Source organism: Phyllobates terribilis, unplaced genomic scaffold (assembly GCF_046119375.1).
Source record: "Phyllobates terribilis strain yellow unplaced genomic scaffold, ASM4611937v1 Scaffold_2__4_contigs__length_985480577, whole genome shotgun sequence".
Classification (NCBI taxonomy): Eukaryota; Metazoa; Chordata; class Amphibia; order Anura; family Dendrobatidae; genus Phyllobates; species Phyllobates terribilis.
The window spans coordinates 784,814,498-784,840,290 of record NW_027362762.1 but is presented as its reverse complement, the minus strand read 5'-3'; the positions used below and the strand labels follow the sequence as shown (position 1 = coordinate 784,840,290).

Sequence of the window (25,793 nt, the reverse complement as noted above, 5' to 3'; positions counted from 1 at the left end):
ACGGGCGATAAAAACATCGTATCTACCCAAAATGGTATCAATAAAAACGTCAGCTCGGTGCGCAAAAAATAAACCCTCACTCAGCCCCAAATCCTGAAAAATAGAGACTTTACAGGTCTCAGAAAATGGTGATATTTTTTTTTTTTACCACTTAATAAATAAAAATTAACCTGCACATGTTTGGTATCTACGAACTCGTAATGACCTGGGCAGTCATAATGGCAGGTCAGTCTTAGCATTTAGTTAACATGGTCAAAAAAATAACAACTGTGGAATTGCACTTTTTTTGCCATTTCACTGCACTTGGAATTTGTTTCCCATTTTCCAGTACACGATATCGTAAAACCAATGATGATGTTCAAAAGTACAACTTGTCCCACAAAAAAAAGGCCCTCACATTGCCATATTGACCAAAAAATAAAAAAGTTATGGTTCTGGGAAGAAGAGGAGCAAAAAACGAAAGCACAAAAATGGAAAATGCTCCAGAAGGGAAGGTGTTAACTTACTCTCTCACATACCATATGCTCTTACATGCCAAATGCTCATTTCATAACAAATTGTTTTTGTCTAGTGTCAGAGCAAAAAAATGCAAAGTGATAATTCCATGGCAAAGAGTGTGGTATGACCTGTGGTCCTGCGTTCCCGAATGCATGTTTTGCCCAAGCTTCGTTGCCCCCTGATGAAGCTTGGGCGAAATGTGCATTGGGGCACACAAGACCACAGGTCATACCACGCTCTTTGCCATGTAAGTACCACATTGCATTTTTTTGCTCTGACACTAGGGAAAAACATTTTATGAGAGCATTTGGAATGTTAGAGACTAAATCATATTAGATGAAATATTTTTAATACATATAAGCAATAATAATAACATTATAGTATATGGTTTGCTGTCTAATATGGGATGACTGTTTTTGCATATATTTATTTTAAATCTTTTTAATACACTTAATAAAGTTACATTTTATGAGACATTATGCACCTGTTTTTTATGGTATTATAGACCTTATTATAAGTCAATATAATCCACCTGAATGAGTTAAGATCTGTTTGAAAACAGATCCATCATACCTGTAATGACTCCATTACAAAGTGAAGACACAATGTACTGTAGTAAGTGCATTATGTAAGAATTTATTATTATCAGGAAAGGAAAAGAAAGTTATCATATCTACCAAGTATAGCAATTTTGAACATACCAATAATGAAGTACAATTAGCACAGTGAAAAATTCTGATCAACAGCTCAAACCCAGTTGTGTATATCCCAATAACTTAGTCTAAAAGGTAATTCAGATGACCGTATTTTTGGTCCGAGTATTATCCAACAAAACATTGGATCGCAGTCAAACCAATGTTATTCTATAGGGCTGTGCACTTGTCTGATGTTTTTACAGCATGCATGATTTGCGTCTGATATTTTGTTCGCACTCGGCCGTGCAAGTCAATGAGTCCATGGATACAATCTGATCGCACTCGGATGACTTCTGAGTGCAGTCCGATTTTCATGAATTGAAGAAGATTGAGAATTTTTTTTCCATATTCTCTTCATCCGAGAAAATCGGATCACACTATTATCACGCTCTGATTAAACTCTGATTAGAATAATCAGCCTGATTTGCTCAGATGAGAGAAAATACTGTTGTGTGACACTAGCCTAAAGGTCAAAACTATAGAATGGGAATGAAATGAGTGCCTAAAATTTTAAAGTCCAGGGTAATCCTGTTTATAGATTTAGTATGCAATTATAATAATTTAAGCAGTAATAATTATTATTATAGCTAATATATTTATATGTTATTAAAATTGTGCTCTCAAATTCATCGTGAGTTGTTGTTTGTCAAAGATGTATATCTGGAAAAGAGATGACAAAATGCAATTTTTCAAAGCTACTTCCTCTGTAAAGTATATGAGTTTTTGGGACAGATGCATGACAGTCAGGAAGTACTAAAAATAATGAAGAAAACATGTTACATAATTAAATAAGATAAACTACTGGAAGCCATATGATATAATTTTCAAGCACAACATAGCACAGATGACAGTCCCTGTGTATTGTAGAAATGTGTAAATTGCAAATAATCACAACAGGAACATAACATATGGCATTGTAGTTACATAACTTAGTCCCAGTGCAGCCTTCATATGTAACACATTAGGATGATGGTAAAGATGATCAAAGATGTATGATACTTCTGTGCTAGATTTACTAAAACCAGAAGAGAAGATGTAATGCTCTATGTGATTATTGATTTACTCTCCTTTTACAAAATGGTCCTCTAGATTCAGGTATGCATGTTTGGATTTGCTTAAAGCTGCAATTACAAGAATATACATTATATATATATATATATATATACACTGCTCAAAAAAATAAAGGGAACGCTTAAAGAACAGAATATAACTCCAAGTAAATCAAACTTCTGTGAAATCAAACTGTCCACTTAGGAAGCAACACTGATTGACAATCAATTTCACATGCTGTTGTGCAAATGGAATAGACAATAGATGGGAATTATTGGCAATTATCAAGACACCCTCAATAAAGGAGTGGTTCTGAAGGTGGGGACCACAGACCACATCTCAGTACCAATGCTTTCTGGCTGATGTTTTGGTCACTTTTGAATGTTGGTTGTGCTTTCACACTCGTGGTAGCATGAGACGGACTCTACAACCAACAGAAATTGCTCAGGTAGTGCAGCTCATCCAGGATGGCACATCAATGTGAGCTGTGGCAAGAAGATTTGCTGTGTCTGTCAGCGTAGTGTCCAGAGGCTGGAGGCGCTACCAGGAGACAGACCAGTACATCAGAAGACGTGGAGGGGGCCGTAGCAACAACCCAGCAGCAGGACCGCTACCTCCGCCTTTGTGCAAAGAGGAACAGGAGGAGCACTGCCAGAGCCCTGCAAAATGACCTCCAGCAGGCCACAAATGTGCATGTGTCTGCACAAACGGTTAGAAACCAACTTCATGAGGGTGGTATGAGGGCCCGACGTCCACAGATTGGGGTTGTGCTCACAGCCCAACACCGTGCAGGATGCTTTGCATTTGCCACAGAACACCAGGATTGGCAAAGTCGCAACTGGCACCCTGTGCTCTTCACAGATGAAAGCAGGTTCACACTGAGCACATGTGACAGACGTGGCAGAGTCTGGAGATGCCGTGGAGAGCGATCTGCTGCCTGGAACATCCTTCAGCATGACCGGTTTGGCATTGGGTCAGTAATGGTGTGGGGTGGCATTTCTTTGGAGGGCCGCAGAGCCCTCCATGTGCTCGCCAGAGATAGCCTGACTGCCATTAGGTACCGAGATAAGATCCTCAGACCCCTTGTGAGACCTTATGCTGGTGAGGTTGGTCCTGGGTTGCTCCTAATGCAGGACAATGCCAGACCTCATGTGGCTGGAGTGCGTCAGCAGTTCCTGCAAGATGAAGGCATTGAAGCTATGGACTCGTTCCCCAGACCTGAATCCTATTGAGCACATAGAATCATAGAATGGTAGAGTTGGAAGGGACCTCCTGGGTCATCTGGTCCAACCCCCTGCTCAAAGCAGGATTCACTAAATCTGGGATATCATGTCTCGCTCCATCAACCAACGTCACGTTGCACCACAGACTGTCCAGGAGTTGATGGATGCTTTAGTCCACGTCATCAGGAGCATGCCCAGGCATTGTAGGGAGGTAATACAGGCACATGGAGGCCACACACATTACTGAGCCTCATTTTGACTTCTTTTAAGGTCATTATATCAAAGTTGGATTAGCCTGTAGTGTGTTTTTCCACTTTAATTTTGGGGGTGACTCCAAATCCAGGCCTCCATTGGTTAATAAATTTGATTTCCATTGATGATTTTTGTGTGATTTTGTTGTCAGAACATTCAACTTTGTACAGAGCAAAGTATTCAATGAGAATATTTCATTCATTCAGATCTAGGATGTGTTATTTGAGTGTTCCCTTTATTTTTTTAAGCAGCGTAAATATACTGTATATAGCATCTTATGCATATCTTTATATTAATATATATATATATATATATATATATACACTACTGTTCAAAAGTTTTGGGTCACCCAGACAATTTTGTGTTTTCCATGAAAACTCTTTATTTTATTTATCAAATGAGTTGCAAAATGAATAGAAAATATAATCCAGACATTGAAAAAGTTAGAAATAATGATTTTTATTTGAAAGTATAATTTTCTCCTTCAAATTTTGCTTTTCTCAAAGAATGCTCCCTTTGCAGCAATTACAGCATTGCAGACCTTTGGCATTCTAGCTGTTAATTTGCTGAAGTAATACTGAGAAACTTCACCCCATGCTTACTAATGCCCCTCCCACAAGTTGGATTGGCTTGATGGGCACTTTTTGCGTACCATACAGCTCCCACAACAGCTCAATGGGGTTGAGATCTAGTGACTGCGCTGGCCACTCCATTACAGATAGAATACCAGCTGCCTGCTTCTTCCTTAAATAGTTCATGCATAATTTGGAGGTGTGCTTTGTGTCATTGTCCTGTTGTAGGATGAAATTGGCTCCAATCAAGCGCTGTCCACTGGGTATGGCATGGCATTGCAAAATGGAGTGATAGCTTTCCTTATTCAAAATCCCATTTACCTTGTACAAATCTCCCACTTTACTAGCACCAAAGCAACACCAAACCATCACATTACCTCCACCATGCTTGACAGATGGCGTCAGGCACTCTTCCAGCATCTTTTCAGCTTTTCAGCGTCTCACAAATGTTCTTCTGTGTGATCCAAACACCTCAAACTTTGTTTCGCCTGTCCATAAAACTTTTTTCCAATCTTCCTATGTCCAATGTCTGTGGTCTTTTATTAATCTTTTCCTTTTAGTAGCCAGTCTCAGATATGGCTTTTTCTTTGCCACTTTGTACTGAAGGCCAGCATCCCGGAGTCGCCTCTCCACTGTAGACGTTGACACTGGCGTTTTGCATGTACTTTTTAATGAAGCTGCCAGCTGAGGAGCTGTGAGGCGTCAATTTCTCTAACTAAAGACTCTAATGTACTTGTCTTGCTGCTCAGTTGTGCAGCGGGGCCTCCCACTTATCTTTCTACTCTGGTTAGAGCCTGTTTGTGCTCTCCTCTGAAGGGAGTAGTACACACCGTTGTAGGAAATCTTCAGTTTCTTGGCAATTTCTCGCATGGAGTAGCCTTCATTTCAAAGAACAAGAAAAGACTGTCGAGTTTCACATGAAAGTTCTCTTTTCTGGCCATTTTGAGAGTTTCATAGAACAAACAAATATAATGCTCCAGATTCTCTACTAGCTCAAAGGAAGGTCAATTTATAGCTTCTCAAATCAGCCAAACCATTTTCAGGTGCACCAATCAGTCCTCTTAGTGCTTACGTGCACTAGAGCAACACTTCGGGTTACATCACAGAAACCTGGACCACAGAAACTGAGAGCAAGGATGAGGTCTCGTTGCCACACAATTACAGATAAAAAAAAACCCATGTACCAGTGGCCAAACATTTCTGTGGTCCAGGACACAACATCAACAATTTAAAAGTTGTCATATTGAAAGGCAACTTTAAATCACTAAAGCATCAAAGGGTCTGGGAATATAAACTGATAAAGGTCTTTGACACTCTCCATACAGGAATAATTCTGTCAGGAGGATTTATGTCTCGCTACAAAATCTGAGGAATCTGCTCCAGAGACAGTGAGGGCACCATGCCCATGATCTTACATGGATATTATAACCATAAAATGTTCACACCACTATTTTAATCCAATTAAGGATTCACTTTCCAAGCTCAGTTTGATTGTTTATTTAATTGTCAATTTATTATGCCATGCATCTGTTTTTCCTTTTTTTTTCTCTTTCTTTGTGTGTTGTGTGCATATATTTGTGTTTCTTCATATACCTTGCCATATCATGCCTGAGGAAGGGACCTAAGCTGTCCCGAAAGCTTGCCTTGTAACATCATTTATTTTATTTTTTGTAAGCCATTAAAAGGTATCATAACTACACGATTATCTTGTTTTTCCCACTGAGAGCAATGATTCCAAACACACCGTCAAGGAAACTCTTAATTGGTTTCAGAGAAAGAAAATAAAGCTGCTAGAATGACCCATCTAATCACCTGACCTTAATCCAATAGAAAATTAATGGAAGAAACTAAATCTTAGAGCTCATAGAAGGAGCCCATGGAACCTTCAGTATTAGAAGAGTTTTTGTGTGGAAAAATTGGTCAAAATCACACCAGAGCACTATATCCAACTAGTTTCTCCATACAGCTTAATTTATGGACATCTATGGCTTGATTTCTTTGCTTGTGTGGATCAGATGGGTTGTTAATTACATCTGGTGAGGATCTCATGTCATAGCACCATTATAAATATATTTACTTAGAAAATTAGTGACATTTTCACTACTTATTTCAAAGTTATTTTCCTGGGTATGACAAAATACCATTATCTTAAACAATAGTGCTTACCCATAGTTTAAAGTGCCCCTTTGCGTTCCCTTAGACCGCAATGCGCATTTCTTAGGCTTCCTCAGGAGGTTTGAGATGGATCAGTTTGACAACACAGCATTTAATCTTAATTATGCCAAACATACAGTTGAAACCAGAAGTTTACATACACTATATAAAAAGACACATATGCATGTTTTTCTCAATATCTGACATTAAATCAGAATAAACCTTTCCCGTTTTAGGTTAATTATGATTACCATAATTTTTAATATTTGCCAAATGCCAGAATAATGAGAGAGAGAATGTTTTAAGGCATTTTTATTACATTTATTAAATTCAGTAGGCCCAGAGACATAGTCTATTGTCTAAATGTTGACTATTGAATTTATGTGTTTGTTTCTTCTGTAGATCAAGAGACATAGGCCATTGTTATATGAGCGTTAACTCTGGAGTTGATGTTTATTGTAACTTATTGTCTGTTATCTTTGGAGGACAGGGACACAGGGTCTTTGAATAATAGATGTTTGCTGACAAGTTGATTATCCATTGTATAGGTCCATGTAGTTTGTTGACATGCAAAATAGGGAAGGACAAAGTAGGCAGATTGGTTAAATTTCTCAGACAATGAAAGATGACTTCATCTCACCTTCCCTCTGACCTGTGGATGATGGCTTGAAGGACAGTTGTGAACTATTCAGTGTTTCCGGGGGAGCTGGTGATCATATATACCACTGTCCAAAGGCTCCACAACCATAGAGGCATATAGATAGACCCAGCAGACCATAGGTGAGGCATACACAGCAGGTTTCGGATACTAACATGTCCAACCCCACCAACTCAGCCTCGGGAAGAGGACCAGAGTGGATGTATAACCACAACAAGAAACAGAAACTATAGGAACTGTGCCAGTTCCCAAAGATTGAACACCAGGCCACCGACACACAGTCAGATTTCATCCTGGAATCAGGGGATGCAGAGGACACCATGTGTGGATGCAATGGATACTAGTCTGTTCTTGTAAATTAGGTGAGGAATTACCCAGGTCAAGCCAAGGACAAAGAGGAGGATGTTCGGAATCCTATCATGTCTGGCTAATAAAGATGAGGGAGAAACGCGATGACACAGCATTTAATCTTAATTATGCCAGATGTAAATTCAGTAGGCCCAGAGACATAGACTATTGTCTGAATGTTAACTATTGGATTTATTTCTTTGTTTCTTTGGTGAGTCAAGAGACATAGGCTATTGTTATATGAGCCTAAACGTTAACTTTGGAGTTGATGTTTGTTGTAACTTATTGTCTGTTTTCTTTGGAGAACAGGAAAACAGGGTCTTTGAACAATAGATGTTTGGAAATATGCTGATTATCCATTGTATAAGTCCATGTAGTTTGTTGACCTGCCAAACAGTGGAGGACAAACTAGGCAGGTTGATTAAAATGCTCAAACAATGAAAGATGACTTCATCTCACCTTCCCTCTGACCAGTGGATGATGGCTTGAAGGACAGTTGAGGAAAGCACCCACTAGCCCCCGTGTCTCCACATTTTTTAACCTTTGTAGATGACATTGGACAGGAAGAGGTTGAGGACACTACTAAAATACCTAGCTGTGTTGCTGCCTCTGAAAGTCTAGGTGGTAACGGACTGGACTGGCAGTGATATTGGCACTCTGAGTTAGGACATATCTGAGACAACTGCGATCCGAGTCATGGATAGTGCTGCTGATGATTGGGAACCAAATCAGGGAAAATAATGTCATCAGAGTTGGAGGGTGGTGGGGTGAACATTCAATAACAGAGCCAATGTCCTACCAACAGATCCTCTGGAGGAAGATCTGCTTCTTCTGCCATCAACTTGGGAGTAGGTGATGCAGCATCTAATGGTAGTGTAGGAGACACCAGTGCCTGAAAACCCTGGTGGACATTGTGGTGGCGAGCCCTATGTGTGTTTTAAAATAAGCTATGTACATCCTCGTACACATAGACTGGGTACTACTTCTCTCCATCAGCAAACGACATGACATCACCGGTTCACATGAGGAAAACAAACTAAACAGCAAAATGAGCAAAACTTTCTCATTGTGATTGTCTTTGTGGTAGCCAGTTCACATCTATAAGTTAGACTTGGTAGTTGTCATCATCCCCTATAATCATTTTCTACTCTCCTCCTCTTCCATTCTCTTCTTCCTCTCTCACTGTATCCTTTTGTGTGCCCAAGAAAAATGCTTTCAATTGTCCGTTTGTGTAGAAAATAAACTACTCCTCCATCCTAATTGTTGCTTAATCACCTGTAGTGTATTGCCTTTTACAAAACAATCATTTGTTCTCATCCTCAATTGAAGACACTACCATCATTTATTGAATAAAGCCCTATCCACTTTATACTTTCACATGGCAGAGACCATGGTCTGCTCCTTCGAATTGATGTTGTGATGCAAATTGCACTTTACCATCAACAGCAGCAATTACAGTCAGGGACATTATTTGCATTTTATAACGCGTTCGTTAGAACTCAGTGTTTGAGGCTATGTGCCCACGATGCAGAAATGAAGCAGAAAATTTCTGCTGCATTTCTGCATCTTCCTGGCAGAAAAAACGCATGCAGATTGTGCATGCGTTTTTCCTGCAGAATAAATGCGGATTCACATGCGTTTCCGCATGCAGATTGACAAGCGCTTTCCAGGCGATAGCATCACTTGGAAAGTGCTTGACAACTAGGTCACACTATATAAATCCATGCAAACGGCATGGATTTATACAGTGTGAACCGTAAAAATTAAAACAAATAAAGCTATACTCACCCCCGAGGCCCCGGTGTGTGCAGCAGCGCTCGTTCCTGTCTGGTTCCTGGCTGCCGGCATATCGCGAGACAGAGTGGTGAAGGGCCTGCGGTCACATGACTGTGACGTCACCGCAGGTCCTCAAGCGATGCCGGCATTCAGAGAAAAGCCTTCGGAAAGGTGAGTATAAACTTTATTTGTTATTTTATTCTTTTTTTACAGGTACAATGGTACCCAGGTCTGGATGAGAGTCTCCTCTCCTCCAGAACTGGGTACCATCCGCACATAGAGACGCATAGAAGCCGCTTGTACAAATGTACAGTCGCGGTTTCTATGCGTTTCAATGCAAGTCAATGGCGGGAGTTCCGCTGTGCTTCCGCAAAATTAAATGACATGCTGCGGATTTTTGTACGCAGCATAAACGCTGCGGAAAAATCCGCAGCATGTGCATAGAACATGCGGAATCCCCTTGGGGACGATGGGGTGCGGATTACCTAGCGTTTCACAAGCGTTTACGCTGCGGAAATTCCGCAGCATAAACGCTTGAAAAATGCTACGTGGGCACCCAGCCTTAGGCTATGTGCCCACGATGCAAAAATGAAGCAGAAAATTTCTGCAGCATTTCTGCATCTCCCTGGCTGAAAAAACGCATGCAGATTGTGCATGCGTTTTTCCTGCAGAATACATGCGGATCCTCATGCGGATTCACATGCGTTTCCGCATGCAGATTGACAAGCACTTTCCAGGCGATAGCATCACTTGGAAAGTGCTTGACAACTAGGTCACACTATATAAATCCATGCAAACGGCATGGATTTATACAGTGTGAACCGTAAAAATTAAAACAAATAAAGCTATAGTCACCCCCGAGGCCCCGGTGTGTGCAGCAGTGCTCGTTCCTGTCTGGTTCCTGGCTGCCAGCATATCGCGAGACAGAGCGGTGAAGGGCCTGCGGTCACATGACTGTGACGTCACCGCAGGTCCTCAAGCGATGCTGGCATTCAGAGAAAAGCCTTCGGAAAGGTGAGTATAAACTTTATTTGCTATTTTATTCTTTTTTTACAGGTACAATGGTACCCAGGTCATGATGAGAGTCTCCTCTCCTCCAGAACTGGGTACCATCCGCACATAGAGACGCATAGAAGCCGCTTGTACAATTGTACAGTTGCGGTTTATATGCGTTTCAATGCAAGTCAATGGCGGGAGTTCCGCTGCGCTTCCGCAAAATTAAATGACATGCTGCTGATTTTTGTACGCAGCATAAACGCTGCGGAAAAATCAGCAGCATGTGCATAGAACATGCGGAATCCCCTTGGGGACCATGGGGTGCGGATTACCTAGCGTTTCACAAGCGTTTCCGCTGTGGAAATTCCGCAGCATAAACGCTTGAAAAACGCTACATGGGCACCCAGCCTTACATGACAGTGATGCCCCACCAAAAGTGCGGTCATTATTTGCTGATGGTTAGGTGATACTTCCACACAAGGCAAGGCTTATATCTCAATGGACATCTAGCAATCTCAGCCAATAATAAGGCTATGTCCACACACGTTGTGTTTTTCTCTGCTGTAAATCTGCTGCAAATCTGTTTTTGGTGCATTTTTTGTTGCATTCTTTGCTGCGTTTGTGCTGCATTTTTTTGACCATCCATTACTTTCTATGGGTGAAAAAACGCTGCAAATACGCAGCAAAAAATGCAGGTGCATTTTCTGCTGCAAAAACGCTGAAAGAAGTGACATGCTTCATTTTCCAAATACGCAAGCAAGGCAGAAAATACGCAGCAAACATAAAGCAACATGTGTGAACAGAGAATTCTGGTTTCTCATACACTTTGCTGGTACTGTAAGACGCAGCGGAAAATTTGCATAAAAATCTGCTGCAAAATACGCAGCTAAATACAACGTGTGTGAATATAACAAGGCTTAACAATGTATCAGATGTCACACAGGACGACTGTTAGTCAACTAAAATCTGGCAACCTAGTAAGGAAGCAATGATAAAACATTGTGACTGCCATGCAATTAGGCAAATTAGCACATGGTCGCTGCCAGCACAAGTCCTCGATTTGGTAGTGAAACTTTTTTAAACTCGCCTCTCGAATAAAGTACTGCTCATTGCCAAAATAGTGTCTGAGAACCATTCTTACATTTTGAAGAATGGCCTACATGGTTTGCATTGATAGATTGGTCTGAAAATTAAAACATGATGCATTTGTTGCAGCATCTATTTGAGCAACCTCAGGAGGCTCATAAAGACTTGTGGCAGGTAAAATGAATGCAGCACTCAAAATTGAGTCTGTATTACTTTGAAATCCACGATTGATAGTTGATGAGGGCTGTGTAACTTATTGAAGTCTTTGAAAGAGGGTACAAAATTTTTTGTCTTCCGTGACTCATATTTTCCATACATGTCAGCATCTTCCTCATTTTTCTGAAATTAAGTTTGGGAGGTAGTATTTTAGGGGATTCCACTAGGTAGAATCTGTGAAGGATTATATTATTGCACAGTGTTGGGCACAGAGGGCAAAAGTTGTTGTCCATGACAATTTTCTTTAGATCTATGCTTCAACATAATTCTTAGAGTAAATTAACATTTTTGGGCAATGGAATCTGGGCTGAATTACCAAGGTAGGACATTGCTCAGGATTGGGCTCCTAAATAGGGATAACTAGGAAAAATAATTTGGTACCTTAAAAGATAGGATCTTGCTCAACGTTGTTGTATACATCTTCAAGAAGTGGCAAATCAATATTACACAGTTGCCTTGAGAAGGCATTACTTCTTCAAAGTTTTCAGGCTCCAAAGAATTTAGTTTTAATTAGGAGTGGATAATTATTCTAGTTGTGGAGTATCTTTTATTGCTTTTTTCAGCTACAACATCACAATTCTCCAATATAGACTCTTCATGCAACAGTACACTTTGTTGATACTAAGTCATATAAAGGAATAGGGTGATCAGTCAAGAAATAGAACCTCAATTCTCAGTTTCTTGTGGCCTGGACACCATGATACCCAAGGAAAGTACGATCCAAAGTTGATATGACACATAGACACAATGTTGTTTCCACAAGAATGGATAGCTGTCATCACTTCCAGGACCCTACTTGAATTATTTATGAAATGCATAGTCAATATGGTTTGCATAACCCATTTGCGTAGGCAGGTAATTTCTGAGTGGGCCCCTGTAAAGGAAATTTCACTTGGTTTCATAGACTTACAGGCAACAACAGAATGGTGTGCTTGATCACAAAATTCTAAGCTAAAAAAGGTATTTTTTGTAGTTTTTTTTTTTAAAAGCAACAAATGTCCTTTTCTCCATGTTTTTAAATGGGCTATTGATAACCAACCTTTTACTCACAGACTGATATTTTGAGGACAATTGGTAATTACTAAGGCTGTGTTTGCATTAAAGAGATCAAAAGTATTCCATACAGTCACAGGAGACCTCAGAGTGAATTAATTTTTTAAAACATTGTATAATCTTATGAATTTACATTTTAAAACATTTGGTTATCAATAAGGTTATGTAATATACTTATTGATGAATTTTATTAAACATCATTGATTTATGGGTGCTATTTTTAATTAAACTATTGTAGACTGATAAACATCTGAAAAAGATTGGATGGTTCATCTTTAATTCTGCAAGGTTCTTTTGTCTTTCAGAATGAGTAGCTACATGGAGATTCACAACTATAGGAGAGGGATGGTATAATACTGTTTCTATCTACCCAATGGTTATGTACACAGCATGTAATGATCACTGTGTATACATAGTTCAATAAGCACTGTGAACAGTATACAATTCAACAAGTGGCCATGTTTTGATGGTCATGTAATTGCTGGGTTACAGGAGAATGCAAAACCCGTGATTCTTCACAGATCCAAATCAGGTGTACAGTGCAGTAAGGAAACTACAATTTTCCTATACTATACCAGAGCTAGTTATATGAGAAATCAGCAATACAAAATACAGATCAAAAATTGTAATGTTGGTAGGTCCCCCAAAGGTCTTCAATGACCTCATGTTGGACACAGCGAGGAAATATTTCCTTTTATCTTAATATTTTCAACCAAAGGTCACCAAAATAAAGCTCCCATGTGCCAAAAATCTAGAACTTAATAACTTTATAACTTTTAAACACTTTTTTTAAGTAAATAAATTTAAAAAATGTTCATAGTAATGAATGGGGGCAAAATGTCTCCGCTTAATAATCATTGGTTTTGCTTATAAGCAGCAACCATGTCAAGGTCATCAGATTCAATTATCTATTAAAGTACATTCAGGTTTTTTACCACTTTAATGTTTAATTAACTACTTGAAGTGAAATGTTACCAAAATGAGATCCATATCCTGCAAAATATGCCAAACTGAAATTCATTCTTCATGTTTCCTGGAGTCTTTTGGATAACTTATAAAGTTAGTTTAAATTAAATGTTAATCTAGGCTGTATGCTAGGTTGAAATATGCTTATGATAAGGAACATTTTTGCAGTGCATAATTAAATTGAAGTCTCAGCTTTGTCTGGGCTGAAGTTTTTCCTAAACAAATACCCTTCTATTAAAAGAGCCTTATTTCTCAGCATGGCATATTCTATTGTGCTGCCCATTAATTATAATGCTAGACATTACAGTAAATCGCTAACCACAGCCAAGAGAAAGAACAATGTAAAGCATTTTCTTTTTATAATAATTCTATAACTTAACCAGTTTTGTGCTTTATTTATCTCATATTTTAAACAGTTTAGAATTAGCAAAGCACTGAATACAAAAGTGTTGTCAATGGAAATCTACTGTCATCAGACTTTATTAGAAGTCAAAAACACAAACAATGAGGAAAGCAACCATTTTTATGTTTATTATATATTTTATTATAGTAATAAACCAGCAAATCTTTTGCGTAGACACCTAGTGCTAAAATTCAGGCTATGTGCAGCACCACTATGAGGAGCTTAAAGAGGCAATACCATAATTTTTTTATTCCCCAAACCTGTATAAGTGTAGTATAGTATGTATCAGTTTATTAATAATTTCACCAATCGACATTTTCTCTAGTGTCACGTGACAAAGATCCAAACTCTACGGATCACAGTGTGCTCAATACGGAAGGTAGAAGTCTTTTTTACAATGTAAGTCTATGTAGCATTGTTCTGACATCCCATAGGCTCAAACTGTAAAAGCCACTTCCGGGTCATAGAGCGCAGTGAGATATAGAAAGTCTGAATTTGTTGTCACTTAAGTCGGAATAGGATCAAAACGGCTCTAGATGCCTGAGAGAATGGCAGTCACTGAGTACATTAACACACTGACACTACACTAACATTTACACAGATTTAAGGAATAAAAAATTAATGGGAAAGCCTCTTTATGAGCTTACCGTTTAATCTTACCTTAAAATCTATAATAAAACTTCTTATCAACATTTAATTGACCTAATTTGAACTATATTGAACAAGTGAATTAAGCCTTTGCGCTGTGAAAACTCAGGACTGTTTGCAAAACATTTGGGATTGTTCAGTTTGAAGGAAGCCAAACATTTTTTGGGGACTGTTCTTTCAAGGGATGGTGCCAGCTGTATAACACAGCTGGTACCCACCATGCAAGGAGGTGAACTCAGCTCGTGTGTGAGCTCCAAACTCCGGCACCTGATTTGGCACATACAGGTACATCATATATCAGGAATAGGCTGTTATTAGAGCTTATGCACCTTTAAAGTCAAGTTTCCCACTTTGATATTTGATATTTTAATTGTCAAGTAGAAATTAGAAGTCCAAAGGGATGATATTGACCAAACATATTACCATTTTATTTCCCAACCAACTTATCTGTTTAATAAGTTTTAGCAAGATACAGAAATTTGAGTGCCCCCTTAAATTATAACTTTCCTTATTTTATGCATTTGAATCTGGCAGTGTATAAAAAATAACATAGCACATACTGTATATTGTTAGGTTTTCGTGAATGATATAACTGATTAAATTATCATGCTGACAGATAAGTGCGGAAACATTACTTTGGATTAACTATCCTGGGGCACTGTATTCATTTAGTCTGTATTTCATCCATCATTTTAATCTCTGGTATACGCTGTATATATGCAGTAGAAATTATTGTAGTAATGCTCACAGAATGAGTGTCAGCTATGAAATATTGCGCTGATTTGTAATACACAAGTAATAAAGCCTGAGAAAAAGTAAAGATGAATAATAGATCAACAAGACTGTCATACATATTAACATTTAAGTGAGAATGCAATTCCTGTAGTAACTGCACAATGCATCTTAATTAAATTTATGTGGAGCCGTAATGTCAATTCTGAAGAGAAGGGAAGGTGGAGATAAATAAAGTTGGTTTGTACAGAAACTCTAAAATAGATTTTGGCCACCTCCCAAATGCACAAAAGGATTTTGCAGATACTGTATACTTTGAAAAACAAACTAAAACCTGCATATTATGTTATATTTTTATCTAGATCCTTGTGTACTTGTAGTGTCCATTCAATATACCTGAATGTGGTTACTAATAATGAAAAATGTAAATTAATATATTAATGTTAAATGAAATCTCTCACCAACTATTTTACTATGCAATCTAAGAGAAACATGATGTAGAGACAAAGAGTGATGTGTTACTTACTGGGCTGCTTGCTGACATTTTGATAAAATCACAGCTTTTTTCTGCTGCAGGTCTAGCAGGTCACTGAATACTGAGCTCTGTACAATCCTGCCCACACTAATGATTGGCAACTTTCCGTATACACTGTAAATTAGCAGAAAGCTGCTAATCTGTGGTGGGGAAGGGGATACACAGAGCGGGAGGACTACATGGCATGATATAACTAGTCCTCTAGTGATAATCTCCTGCTGATAAAACACTAATTTTATTGAAGCTGCATCAAGCAGCCCAGTAACTGACACATCACTGGAATGAGGGTTTCTGTCTCTACATCATGCTGCTCTTGGATTATATAGCAATACTCCTTTTAATTTATCAATAGTTTCTTTTTTTATTATTATTCAGAAATGATACAGTAGCAGGCTCAGTTGGAACTCAGTTTTTAATGATTGTTGATAGTACAATATCTGAAATATTGCTCTATTAAGTATAAAATCACACTTTATTTTCTTCTGTTGTAGAACTCATGTACACAGTTGAACTTGCTGGAGGTCTTGGAGCCATACTTCTGTTACTTGTATGTCTGGTCACTGTCTACAAGTGCTACAAGATAGAACTCATGCTATTCTACAGAAACCACTTTGGAGCTGAAGAACTTGATGGAGGTAAGTAGATCCTGTTACTTGTATAAGATCAACTGAACCACACTATTTATTTGTTTTACTCACTTATATAACGCTATTAATTCCACAGCGCTTTGCAGACATTATCGTCACTGTCCCCTTTGGGGTTCACAATCTACATTCCCTATCAGTATGTTTTTTGGTGTGTGGGAGGAAACCCAGACAAACATGGGGAGAACATACAAAGTCCTTGCAGATGGTGTCCTTGGTAGGATTTGAACCCACCCAGGACCCCATCGCTGCAAGGCTGCAGTGCTAACCACTGAGCCACCATGCTGCCCATGAACATATTCATTCCCTTTAGTTGGTTTTAAGAAAAAGGTTAGATAAGCCTTTAACCCTTTCCCTGCCAAGGTCATATCTCATACATCCTTGCAGAGTGGCAACTCAGTAGCCAAGGATATATGAGATAGGTACTGGCTACTAAAGTGGATCATAACTATAAAGGACTCATTTTGAAGCTGAGATTTTCAAATTCAAAATGAGATAAATGTATCTACAATTGTAATTGCAGCCTGATATATCAAGGGTTAAAGTAAGGGCTGTATGTTTCTGTAGCTAGCACTCCAAAATATCTGTTTAAGCTGTGACATCTTAGACTAGGTTTCAACAAGAGTGGTAATTCAGATCTGAGTATGTCAGCTTCAAAATGAGCGCTGAGTCACCTATGTAGCCGTGTAATAGGCTGAAATACAGCCAGATAAAATGCCCCCTCCTTCAGCCAGTGTGAAGCAGAAGAGAGCAGCAGTAGTTGAGCTGTCAAACTGCAGCTCCACTACTGCCGAAAAGGTGGGCATCAAAGCAGCAAAAAAAAAAAATTTAGAATGACAAAAAAATCATATAAAAAATGTAAAAAGCCATTTATTATTGAAAGAACTATATACATATTTGACAACTTCATATCTGTAATGACTCAAACATATAAATTTACTCTTCATTTAGGTCTCCCAGTGAATGGCATAAAAAAGCCAGAATCTATAATGACTGAAACTATAAAATGAGCACACAATTTATCGCACACAGTAAACACCATAAAAAAGCAATGACAGCTTTGCTATTTTATGATTATTTAATTTAAAAAATGTGAAGAAAAAGCACTCTCATGGTCACCAAAATTATATCATTTATCACTGTCGCTCATCACACCAAAAAAATTCACACAGCCCCTGTTAAAAATTTATAATATAAGTACACTATACATAATTGGTATCATCATGTCCATAATGATCTAATCTATAAAATGATTATACTATTTATCCCACCCAGTGAACATCATAAAAAAAATCTTCATAAAAGATACCCCAAAATGGTACCACTAAAAACTATAAATCATACTGTCAAAAATAAGCCCTTATATGCTCTCCAGAATACTGTGACACAAAAAAATTATGCAAACATAGATTAACATAAATAAAACTATAGAAACGTGATATGTCATTATGCATAGAGACCCGAAAAATAAAGTTAATATGTAATTTATGTCACATAGTCAACATAAAAAAAAAACGAAAAGGGTAAAAAATAGAAATTTTCATTTCTTGCTCTCTGCTTCAAATAAAATTATTGAAGTTACTTTTATTGTATGTGCTCACGATGACTTTTAGAGTATGTGTACATGTTAAATATTTGCCGCAAACATTTCTAATCCAAAAATGTGTTTTTTGGCAGAAAAATGTTTTTTATGAATTTTTTGCTTTTGTTTTTTTCTCATGCTCTGGAATGGGTGAAAAAAAGCTGCAAAAATGCTGAAAGAATTAACATACTGCAGAATTGAAACTGTTTCAAATCTACAAGAAAAAACTAAGCAATGTGTGTATGAGCCTTCAGATATCTTATTCACTTTGCTGGTATTAAGATTCAGTTTTTTTGAAAAAAAATGTGAAAAAAAACTTCCAACTTGACCCAAAATCCCAGAAAGAGCTCTAATGATTAAACCACAGGTTGAATATTGTCTCACAAAACTGTATATCAATCTGCTCATCTCCCCCTGCTATATAACATGATGCCTGCAGATTGTACTGCATTTTCATGGTGACAGGTACCCTTTAAAAGGAGTTTAAAAGATTAAATATATGCTCCACAAGTTGTTTTTATATTGCTCTGCATATGTTCATTGTTTTTAACTTCTATTAAGGTGGGGTTTTGAGCCAAAACGCCTGAAAAATATATCATGGGTACATACCTTTAGGTTTAAAATGGTAACTACCTTTTATTAAATGTTTTTAATTAGCTCTGCAGCCAGTATTACATTGGATTCTCAGTTCTACATGAAAAATTTGGTGAAAGGTCCACTTTTTAATGTCACCTTTAAAAAGAATAAGTCCACTCCATATGAGGACTGCATAGAGTAGGGTTATAAAAGCTTATTACCGAGTTGTGTTACTTATTATATATGTTGCTGTACTTTTATGTGATAAAATCACTTTATTATCTGCTGCAGCTCTGCTTGCCCTCTCAAACATAAGCGTCTGCTGTGTAATCCATAATATTCATTAGCTTTTGCTTTCCTCATCCTCACCATTCATTGGCAACTTTCTAGCTATCTATAACATAGGGTACTTATTTAACATAATTTTGATCAAAAAATGCAAAATCCATGCCACCACTTCACGATGACCCTAATTGCGACAGTCATAACATCTGATATTAAAACCTTATTGTTTCTCAGTGCATGAAATTAATATGCTTTTTCTTAGAGCTGGACATTATATTCATGTAGTTCCCCATGGCTGCATGTCTACTAGCCAAGTTCAGTCCTTCTCAGCCCTTATCCACATGCATATCATTGACAAACTGTAAGGTTTTAATATTGGGTTTTAGGACTGTCCCAATGAGGGTCACCATGCATTGGTGGGATGGCTTTTGCATTTATTTATCAAAATTATGTAAACTAAGTACCCTATATTATTTTCATGCACTATTGCTGTTTATTTATTTACTGCAGGGTATTTGCTTGTTATGTTTCTATCTTGGGTTTTTGCCTGTTTAGTTGTCAGTCTGAACATGCACTTACATGCTGCATGCACATCAACTTATATCCCAGCTCATTTCTTTAGTTTTTTTCAATCTATAATATAGTTAGAAAGCTGTTAATCAATGTCTTAGGTTGGGTTATGTAAAACAGACATCAATGAGAGAACTAGCACAGCTGCAGCAGATAAAATTGTGATTTTATCAAAACAAGCAATAAGCACAGTGTCACGACTCTGTTATCAGGCATCCTGGGACCAGGGGCTCCTTCCCTGTCCCTAATGCTAGGGGTACCCTAGCTGGCCCTGTTCCCTAGATTACTTCTGACGGTGAAGACGCTGGGGCCACATACCTTGTCTGAGCTCCTGAATGCATCCTCTATCTTTTCCCTTCCCCAATCCAGGGAAGATGGGAGTAGTAGTGTATAGCAATACACCAACCAGACTAACAAAGCAATACAAACAGGGATAATGGAAAATACCAATCATATGCACACAAACAACAGAGGATAACACCGGGGAGTGGAGGATGGGGAAAACCAAAGTAGGAGAAGGAGAGAATTAACATGCAACCAGAACCACACAACAGTCTTAGTTAAATCCACCAAATGCCTTCTCAAACAAAAACTCTCCTCCAAGCTCATAGAACCATGCAGCATGAAGCTAGCTCTGGCAATGACTTCTAGCCCAAGCCTAGTATATATAGGAGTGGGGAGTGGCTAACAGTGAACAGCTGAGAGCATCACCCTGTGAAGCTTAGAAAACATTTCAGCAGCAGATTAACCCCTGCACTGCTAAAAGAAACCTGCACCATTTAATATGAAGGTGAAAGGCTTCAAATGAGTGCAGGAGTAGGAGGAATCAGACGCTGTGATATTCTGGCTCTTCTCTGTTGCGGTAAACCTATGACACACAGTTTTGGACACATTGCTAGAATCAGCTGTAACCATTTGAGAAATACTGTAGCACAAGATTAAAATAAATGGGTAATGTGCAAGTTTTTTTAATTATCTTGTGCCTTTTTAATTCTCTCTGAAAAAAGTGAACATTTCCAGCTGAAAACAGATCCCATCTAAGTCTAGGGGCAACTACTGTGAATTTATAACTGTTACATCTATACAGCTCTGGTGAGGTGATGAGTATATGGGTAAGCCTGGTCTTACTTTTTATTTGATGAACTTTAATAGTGCACAGAAATAACAAAAATATATTATAATCTATTAACTAAATGACTTTAAATAGAACCTGCCATGTCAAAAATTCTACTAACCTGGAGATATGGGGTTAATCTACAGGTTAATAGCATTCTGAGACTGTACAGTTGCTGCACTGATAGCTCGACTCCTGGGAGGAAATGAACTTTATTTCTCCTGGCAGCCTCGAGCTTTCAGTCATAGAGGTGCAGCCGGTGAGGCTTCAGTCAGCACTCAGTGCATAGTGAGCTGTGGCTGTAACCACGCCCAGCACTGACTGACAGGCGACTCAGCAAGGTATCAATACACAGTCGGATGTCAGTCAGTGCTGAGACGTGGTTACAGTCGCCACTCACTACGTCTCGTACGTGACTGATGCTGTGCCAACCGCACCATGACTACCAGGGAGAATAGAGTTCATTCCCTCCTGGTAGTTGGGCTTTCACTACAGTAGATGATAGCTTCAGAATGCTATTAAGCTATAGATTAACCCCATATCTGCAGGCTAAGTGTTTTTTGTCATCACAGGTTCCCTTTAAGTAATTGTAAACAGAGAACAAAAACATAAACAATTCTCCGTTTGCTACAATTGTAGCTGGCATTAAAACACCTCTGGTGCACTATGCTATTCACATTGCACACCACATGCCATACATTATTTGTAAAGCGCCGTCCATTTTAATATAAGATTTATGGAAGGTCTTGCAGTGCAAATAGCAAAGGTGGCTGTGTTATCTGTATTGCACTCCACAGCCGTTCTTTTAACTCTTTCTACTATACATCTATAGCTTAATGGTATATAAACTATTTGTTTCTTAACATATTCAACTTTTAGCAGACTTAATCATTTTAAGTATGCTCATATCTAAAATGTGTTATTTTAGAAGCAAGTATCTGACTAAACTTTAATTAGACACACAGAATGCAATGTTCTAGAACAGTAGGGGAATAATGTGAAAAACAATCTGTATATAATGAAATTCATTTTAGTTTAAGATATTTTTTTAATAATATGTTTGCCACACAGTTCTTGTAAGAAATATACATATTAAACCTACAAGAAAACTGTGATAATGTATCCTAATTTTTGACAGATTTTCCCCCAACTGAGTTGATGTTTTCCAATTTTCAATTAAAATGTTTAAATTGTTCAGAGGTTTTCTGTGTATTCTTAAAGGGTACTAAACAATTAACTTATGTTTTACCTTTTGTTTATGTTCCTTAATGGTTTGTGCACAAGGACTGAAAAAGTGAGAGAAAGCAAAGAAAAAAAAAAGAACAAATGATTCAGATTGGAGCCAAGTGCCTATTGTGGGAGGATTTCATATATATGTTCATTACTATATTTGTCAGTAAAAAATAGAAGACTATTAAAAAGTTAGATTAGTATTTGTACCCCTCAGGATAGATTTGTAAATTTGAATTATATACCTGTTCCTTACAAAGAACAGGACTTTCCTAATGACAAATTGCCAAGAAAAGCCTAGAAATAGCAGCTGAATCTTGAACATTTTAAGATGTACTCATTAGAATATCGATATGAACAGCTGTAACCCAAGAGACTCATTTCATCTTTCCTTTCTGACTGTGTCATTTGTTTCATGTCTTTTCTATTACATTTTTATTCATTTTTTAGCATATTGCATATATTGCAATTCCCAAATACTTATCTATTATGTCCATGTCTCTGTTATAAATGGAATGATATGATGTAGAACAGGGACATCCAGTTGTTTTCAACAGTCTGTTTGCTGTTCCATTGTTTCAGTGGTGAATATCGCTACAGGTTCCTTCAACTAAATTTGTGTGTAGAAACCTTTGTATGTAAAGGATGTTTACAATTGCACAGTGATTATTTTTTCATAATTTTAATTATATTGCTTTAATTTCTTCCATGGTACAGGTGCAAATATTGATCCATAAATCAGGCTTCAATGCTTTCTATGTGGATGAGCCTTCATATGACATCCAATCGAATATGCTATCTATTTACATGACTTATCTCTTGGCATTTCACCACCAATATATGGACCCATATAGTTTTATAGGCACTTGTTATCCATGCTCCTGGAAAAAAATGGACATGTCTACGTGTGGGTCACACAGACATGTGCACAGCTTTGTAGGTTATAATGGGTACATGTGGTCTACTTGTCTCTGGTATGTGTAACATCGGATGCCACACATACTGGAGACACATACATGTGAAGGAGGCCTAAAGCACAGAGCTTTTCTTAAAACAAACAAATACAACTTCAGCCAAGACCAGAAACCTCTTCACATAGTTAGGTGTTACATAATGATAGGCAAAAGTGGGATGAAATGCAGTCAGAGACTGTGACTCGGGAGTTCAGTTTAAATAGGGCTTCTTCTGTTCTTTAAGATTGGTTTACAAAATGGATTTAAAGCCTTCACATCCAGGCACAAAGCACAGATTAGCCCGTGCTAAGTAGTCATCAGCTTACCTGACTATACAGTGGGCCTACTACCAACCACTGAAAAAAGGAAGCTAAAAGTTTGTGCGTTGACTCACAGGATTAGCACCAACTGAAGACAAACAGTCTTAAAGGGGTTATCCAGTACTTTATATTACCCCCCCAATGTATCCCCCCCGGGGCCCCTAACGATTTTTGTAATTACCTTACATTGCAGATACGGCCTGTGAGCAGCGCTATCACTGGCTGCTCACAGGCATCACGTGACCCCCGGCTGCAGCCGGTCCTGACATCCGCTGACATCACGACAAGTGCTGGCAGCAGCCGGGGGTCTCTGTTTTCTGCCTTCCACGGTGGATGCCAGGCTGTGGGCGGGGTTAGCCCCCGCGTCACACCTGGCATCCACTGCGCACTCTGCCTCTCCCCATTCATTGCGAAAGCGAGCGGTGGATGCTGGGTGTGATGCAGGCGGTAACCCCACCCACAACCCAGCAGCCACCATGGGGACCCCAGCACTGAGTCACGCCTCACTTGTCGTGACGTCAGCGCAGGGTCACGTGATGCCTGTGAGCGGCCAAGGATAGTGCCGTTCAAAGGCAGAAACAGCAATGTAAGGTATTCACAATAATCCTTAGGGGCCCTGGGGGGATACATTGAGGGGGGGTAATATAAAGTACTGGACAACTTCTTTAAATTACACACTTTCTTGAACAGCCATCTTCTGTCCCTTCAGTCTGTTTTACTCTAAAATAAGCTGCATTCACATTTCAATGTATTATGGTTCGTGGGTTAACACTTTCACCCCCGTGCCTGTTTTCACCTTTCTGACCAGGCCAAATTTTACAATTCTGATCAGTGTCACTTTATGAGGTAATAACTCTGGAACACTTCAACATATCCAGGTGATTCAAACATTGTTTTTTTTCATGACATGTTGTACTTCATGTTAGTGGTAAATTTTGGTCGAAATTTTTTGCATTTATTTATAAAAATATTGGATTATAGGAAAAAAATTTCAAAATTTAAATTTTTATGCCAAAAGTTATATCCCACAAAAAGTTAATAAATATAATTTACCACATGTCTACTTTACATAAGCATCATTTTTTTAAACATCATTCTTTTTGTTTGATAGGAGGTTAGAAGGGTTAAAATTTTATCAGCAGGATCTCATTTTTCCAACAAAATTTACAAAACCAATACTTTAAGCGACCACACCACATTTGAAGTGACATTAAGGAGCATACATGTCAGAAAATACCCAAAAGTGATACTGTTTTAAAAACTGCACCTCTCAAAGTGCTCAAAACCACATTCAAGAAGTTTATTAACCCTTCAGTTGCTTCACAATAATGAAAGCACCTTGGAAGAAAAAAATAAAAAATTTACTTTTCTCCATAAAAATTTTGTTTTAGCCCCAAATTTTGATTTTTAACAAGGGTAATAGGAGAGAAAATAGACCATACAATTTGTTGAGCAATTTCTTATCAGTATGCTGATATCTCCTATGTGGTGAAAAACTATTGTTGTGTGCACAGCAGGGCTTGGAAGGGAAATAGCACCACTTGACTTTTGGAGCCCAAAACTGGCTGGAACCGATAAAGAACGTCATGTCGAGTTCCAAGCCTGTGATGTGCCTAAACAGAGGAAACCCCCCACCAATGACCCCATTTTGGAAACTACATCCCTCAAGGATTTTATCTAGAGGTGTGGCGAGCATCTTTAACCCATAGGTGCTTCACAGAATGTTATAACGTTGAGACATGAAAATTAAAAAAATCTATTTTTCTCACAAATGTTTTTGCTCAAAGTTTTCATTTTCAACAGGGTAGCAGGAGAAAATGGACCATGAAATTTGTTGTACACTGATATCCCATATGTGGTGAAAAACTTACATTTGGGCTCATGACAAGGCTTGAATGGGAAGATATGGAGTTTAAAACTGACTGGAATAGATAGAGGATGAGGATGCCAAAACAGCAAAAATAACCTCAAATGACCCCTATTTTGGAAACTACACCTCTTGAGAAATTCATCCAGGGGTGTAGTGAAAATTTTTAACCCTGAGGTGGTTCACAGAATTGTATAACATTGGGCTGAGTTAATGGGAAATTACAATTTTTTTCCATTAAAATATTGCTTTGACCCCAAGTTTTTAATTTTCAAAAGGGATAATAGTACAATTTCTTATGTAATTTCTCATGAGTATGCCAATGCCCTATATCTGGTCAAAAACTATATTTGAGGCACAGTGCAAAGCTCAGAACTGAAAAAGTACCTGTCCGCCAGGTGTGAGAAAGACTTAGTGAAACAAAGAGGTAAGAGGGAAAGGGAGCCCAGACACTAGGGAAAGGGGGAAGTGGAGACCTCCTAGTCTGGACTAGTGTCACCCTGTCTCAACTAATGTACCTATATTGGCTCTGCACCATTTGCTGACGAGTACCTCGCCATGACTTTCCCAGGCATATGGCTAAGTCTAGGGATGGGAGGAGATGAGCACTAGTCGATCTCCGCTAAACTTTATAGACAACAAGGGTACACAAACAGGGGGAGAATGCTTTGCTTTAGACGACTTCAGACAAATGTGAACTCTGCCTCAAGCTCCAGAGAGGACGAAGTACTGATCTTGGTTAGCCTTCACAAGTAGAAATGAATATAGAAGGCACCTCTCTCTCAGACACA

The 25,793-nt window shown here is 38.4% G+C and overlaps 1 protein-coding gene across 1 annotated transcript in view; it reads left to right on the top strand.

The window, feature by feature from the left end:
* Positions 1-25,793, top strand: part of IL1RAPL1 (interleukin 1 receptor accessory protein like 1) — a 2,084,623-nt gene that overhangs the window by 2,037,002 nt on the left and 21,828 nt on the right. Inside the window, exon 9 of the mRNA XM_073667404.1 lies at positions 16,353-16,496. Coding sequence (XP_073523505.1) covers positions 16,353-16,496 — 144 coding nt within the window. The remainder of the gene's footprint in view (positions 1-16,352; positions 16,497-25,793) is intronic.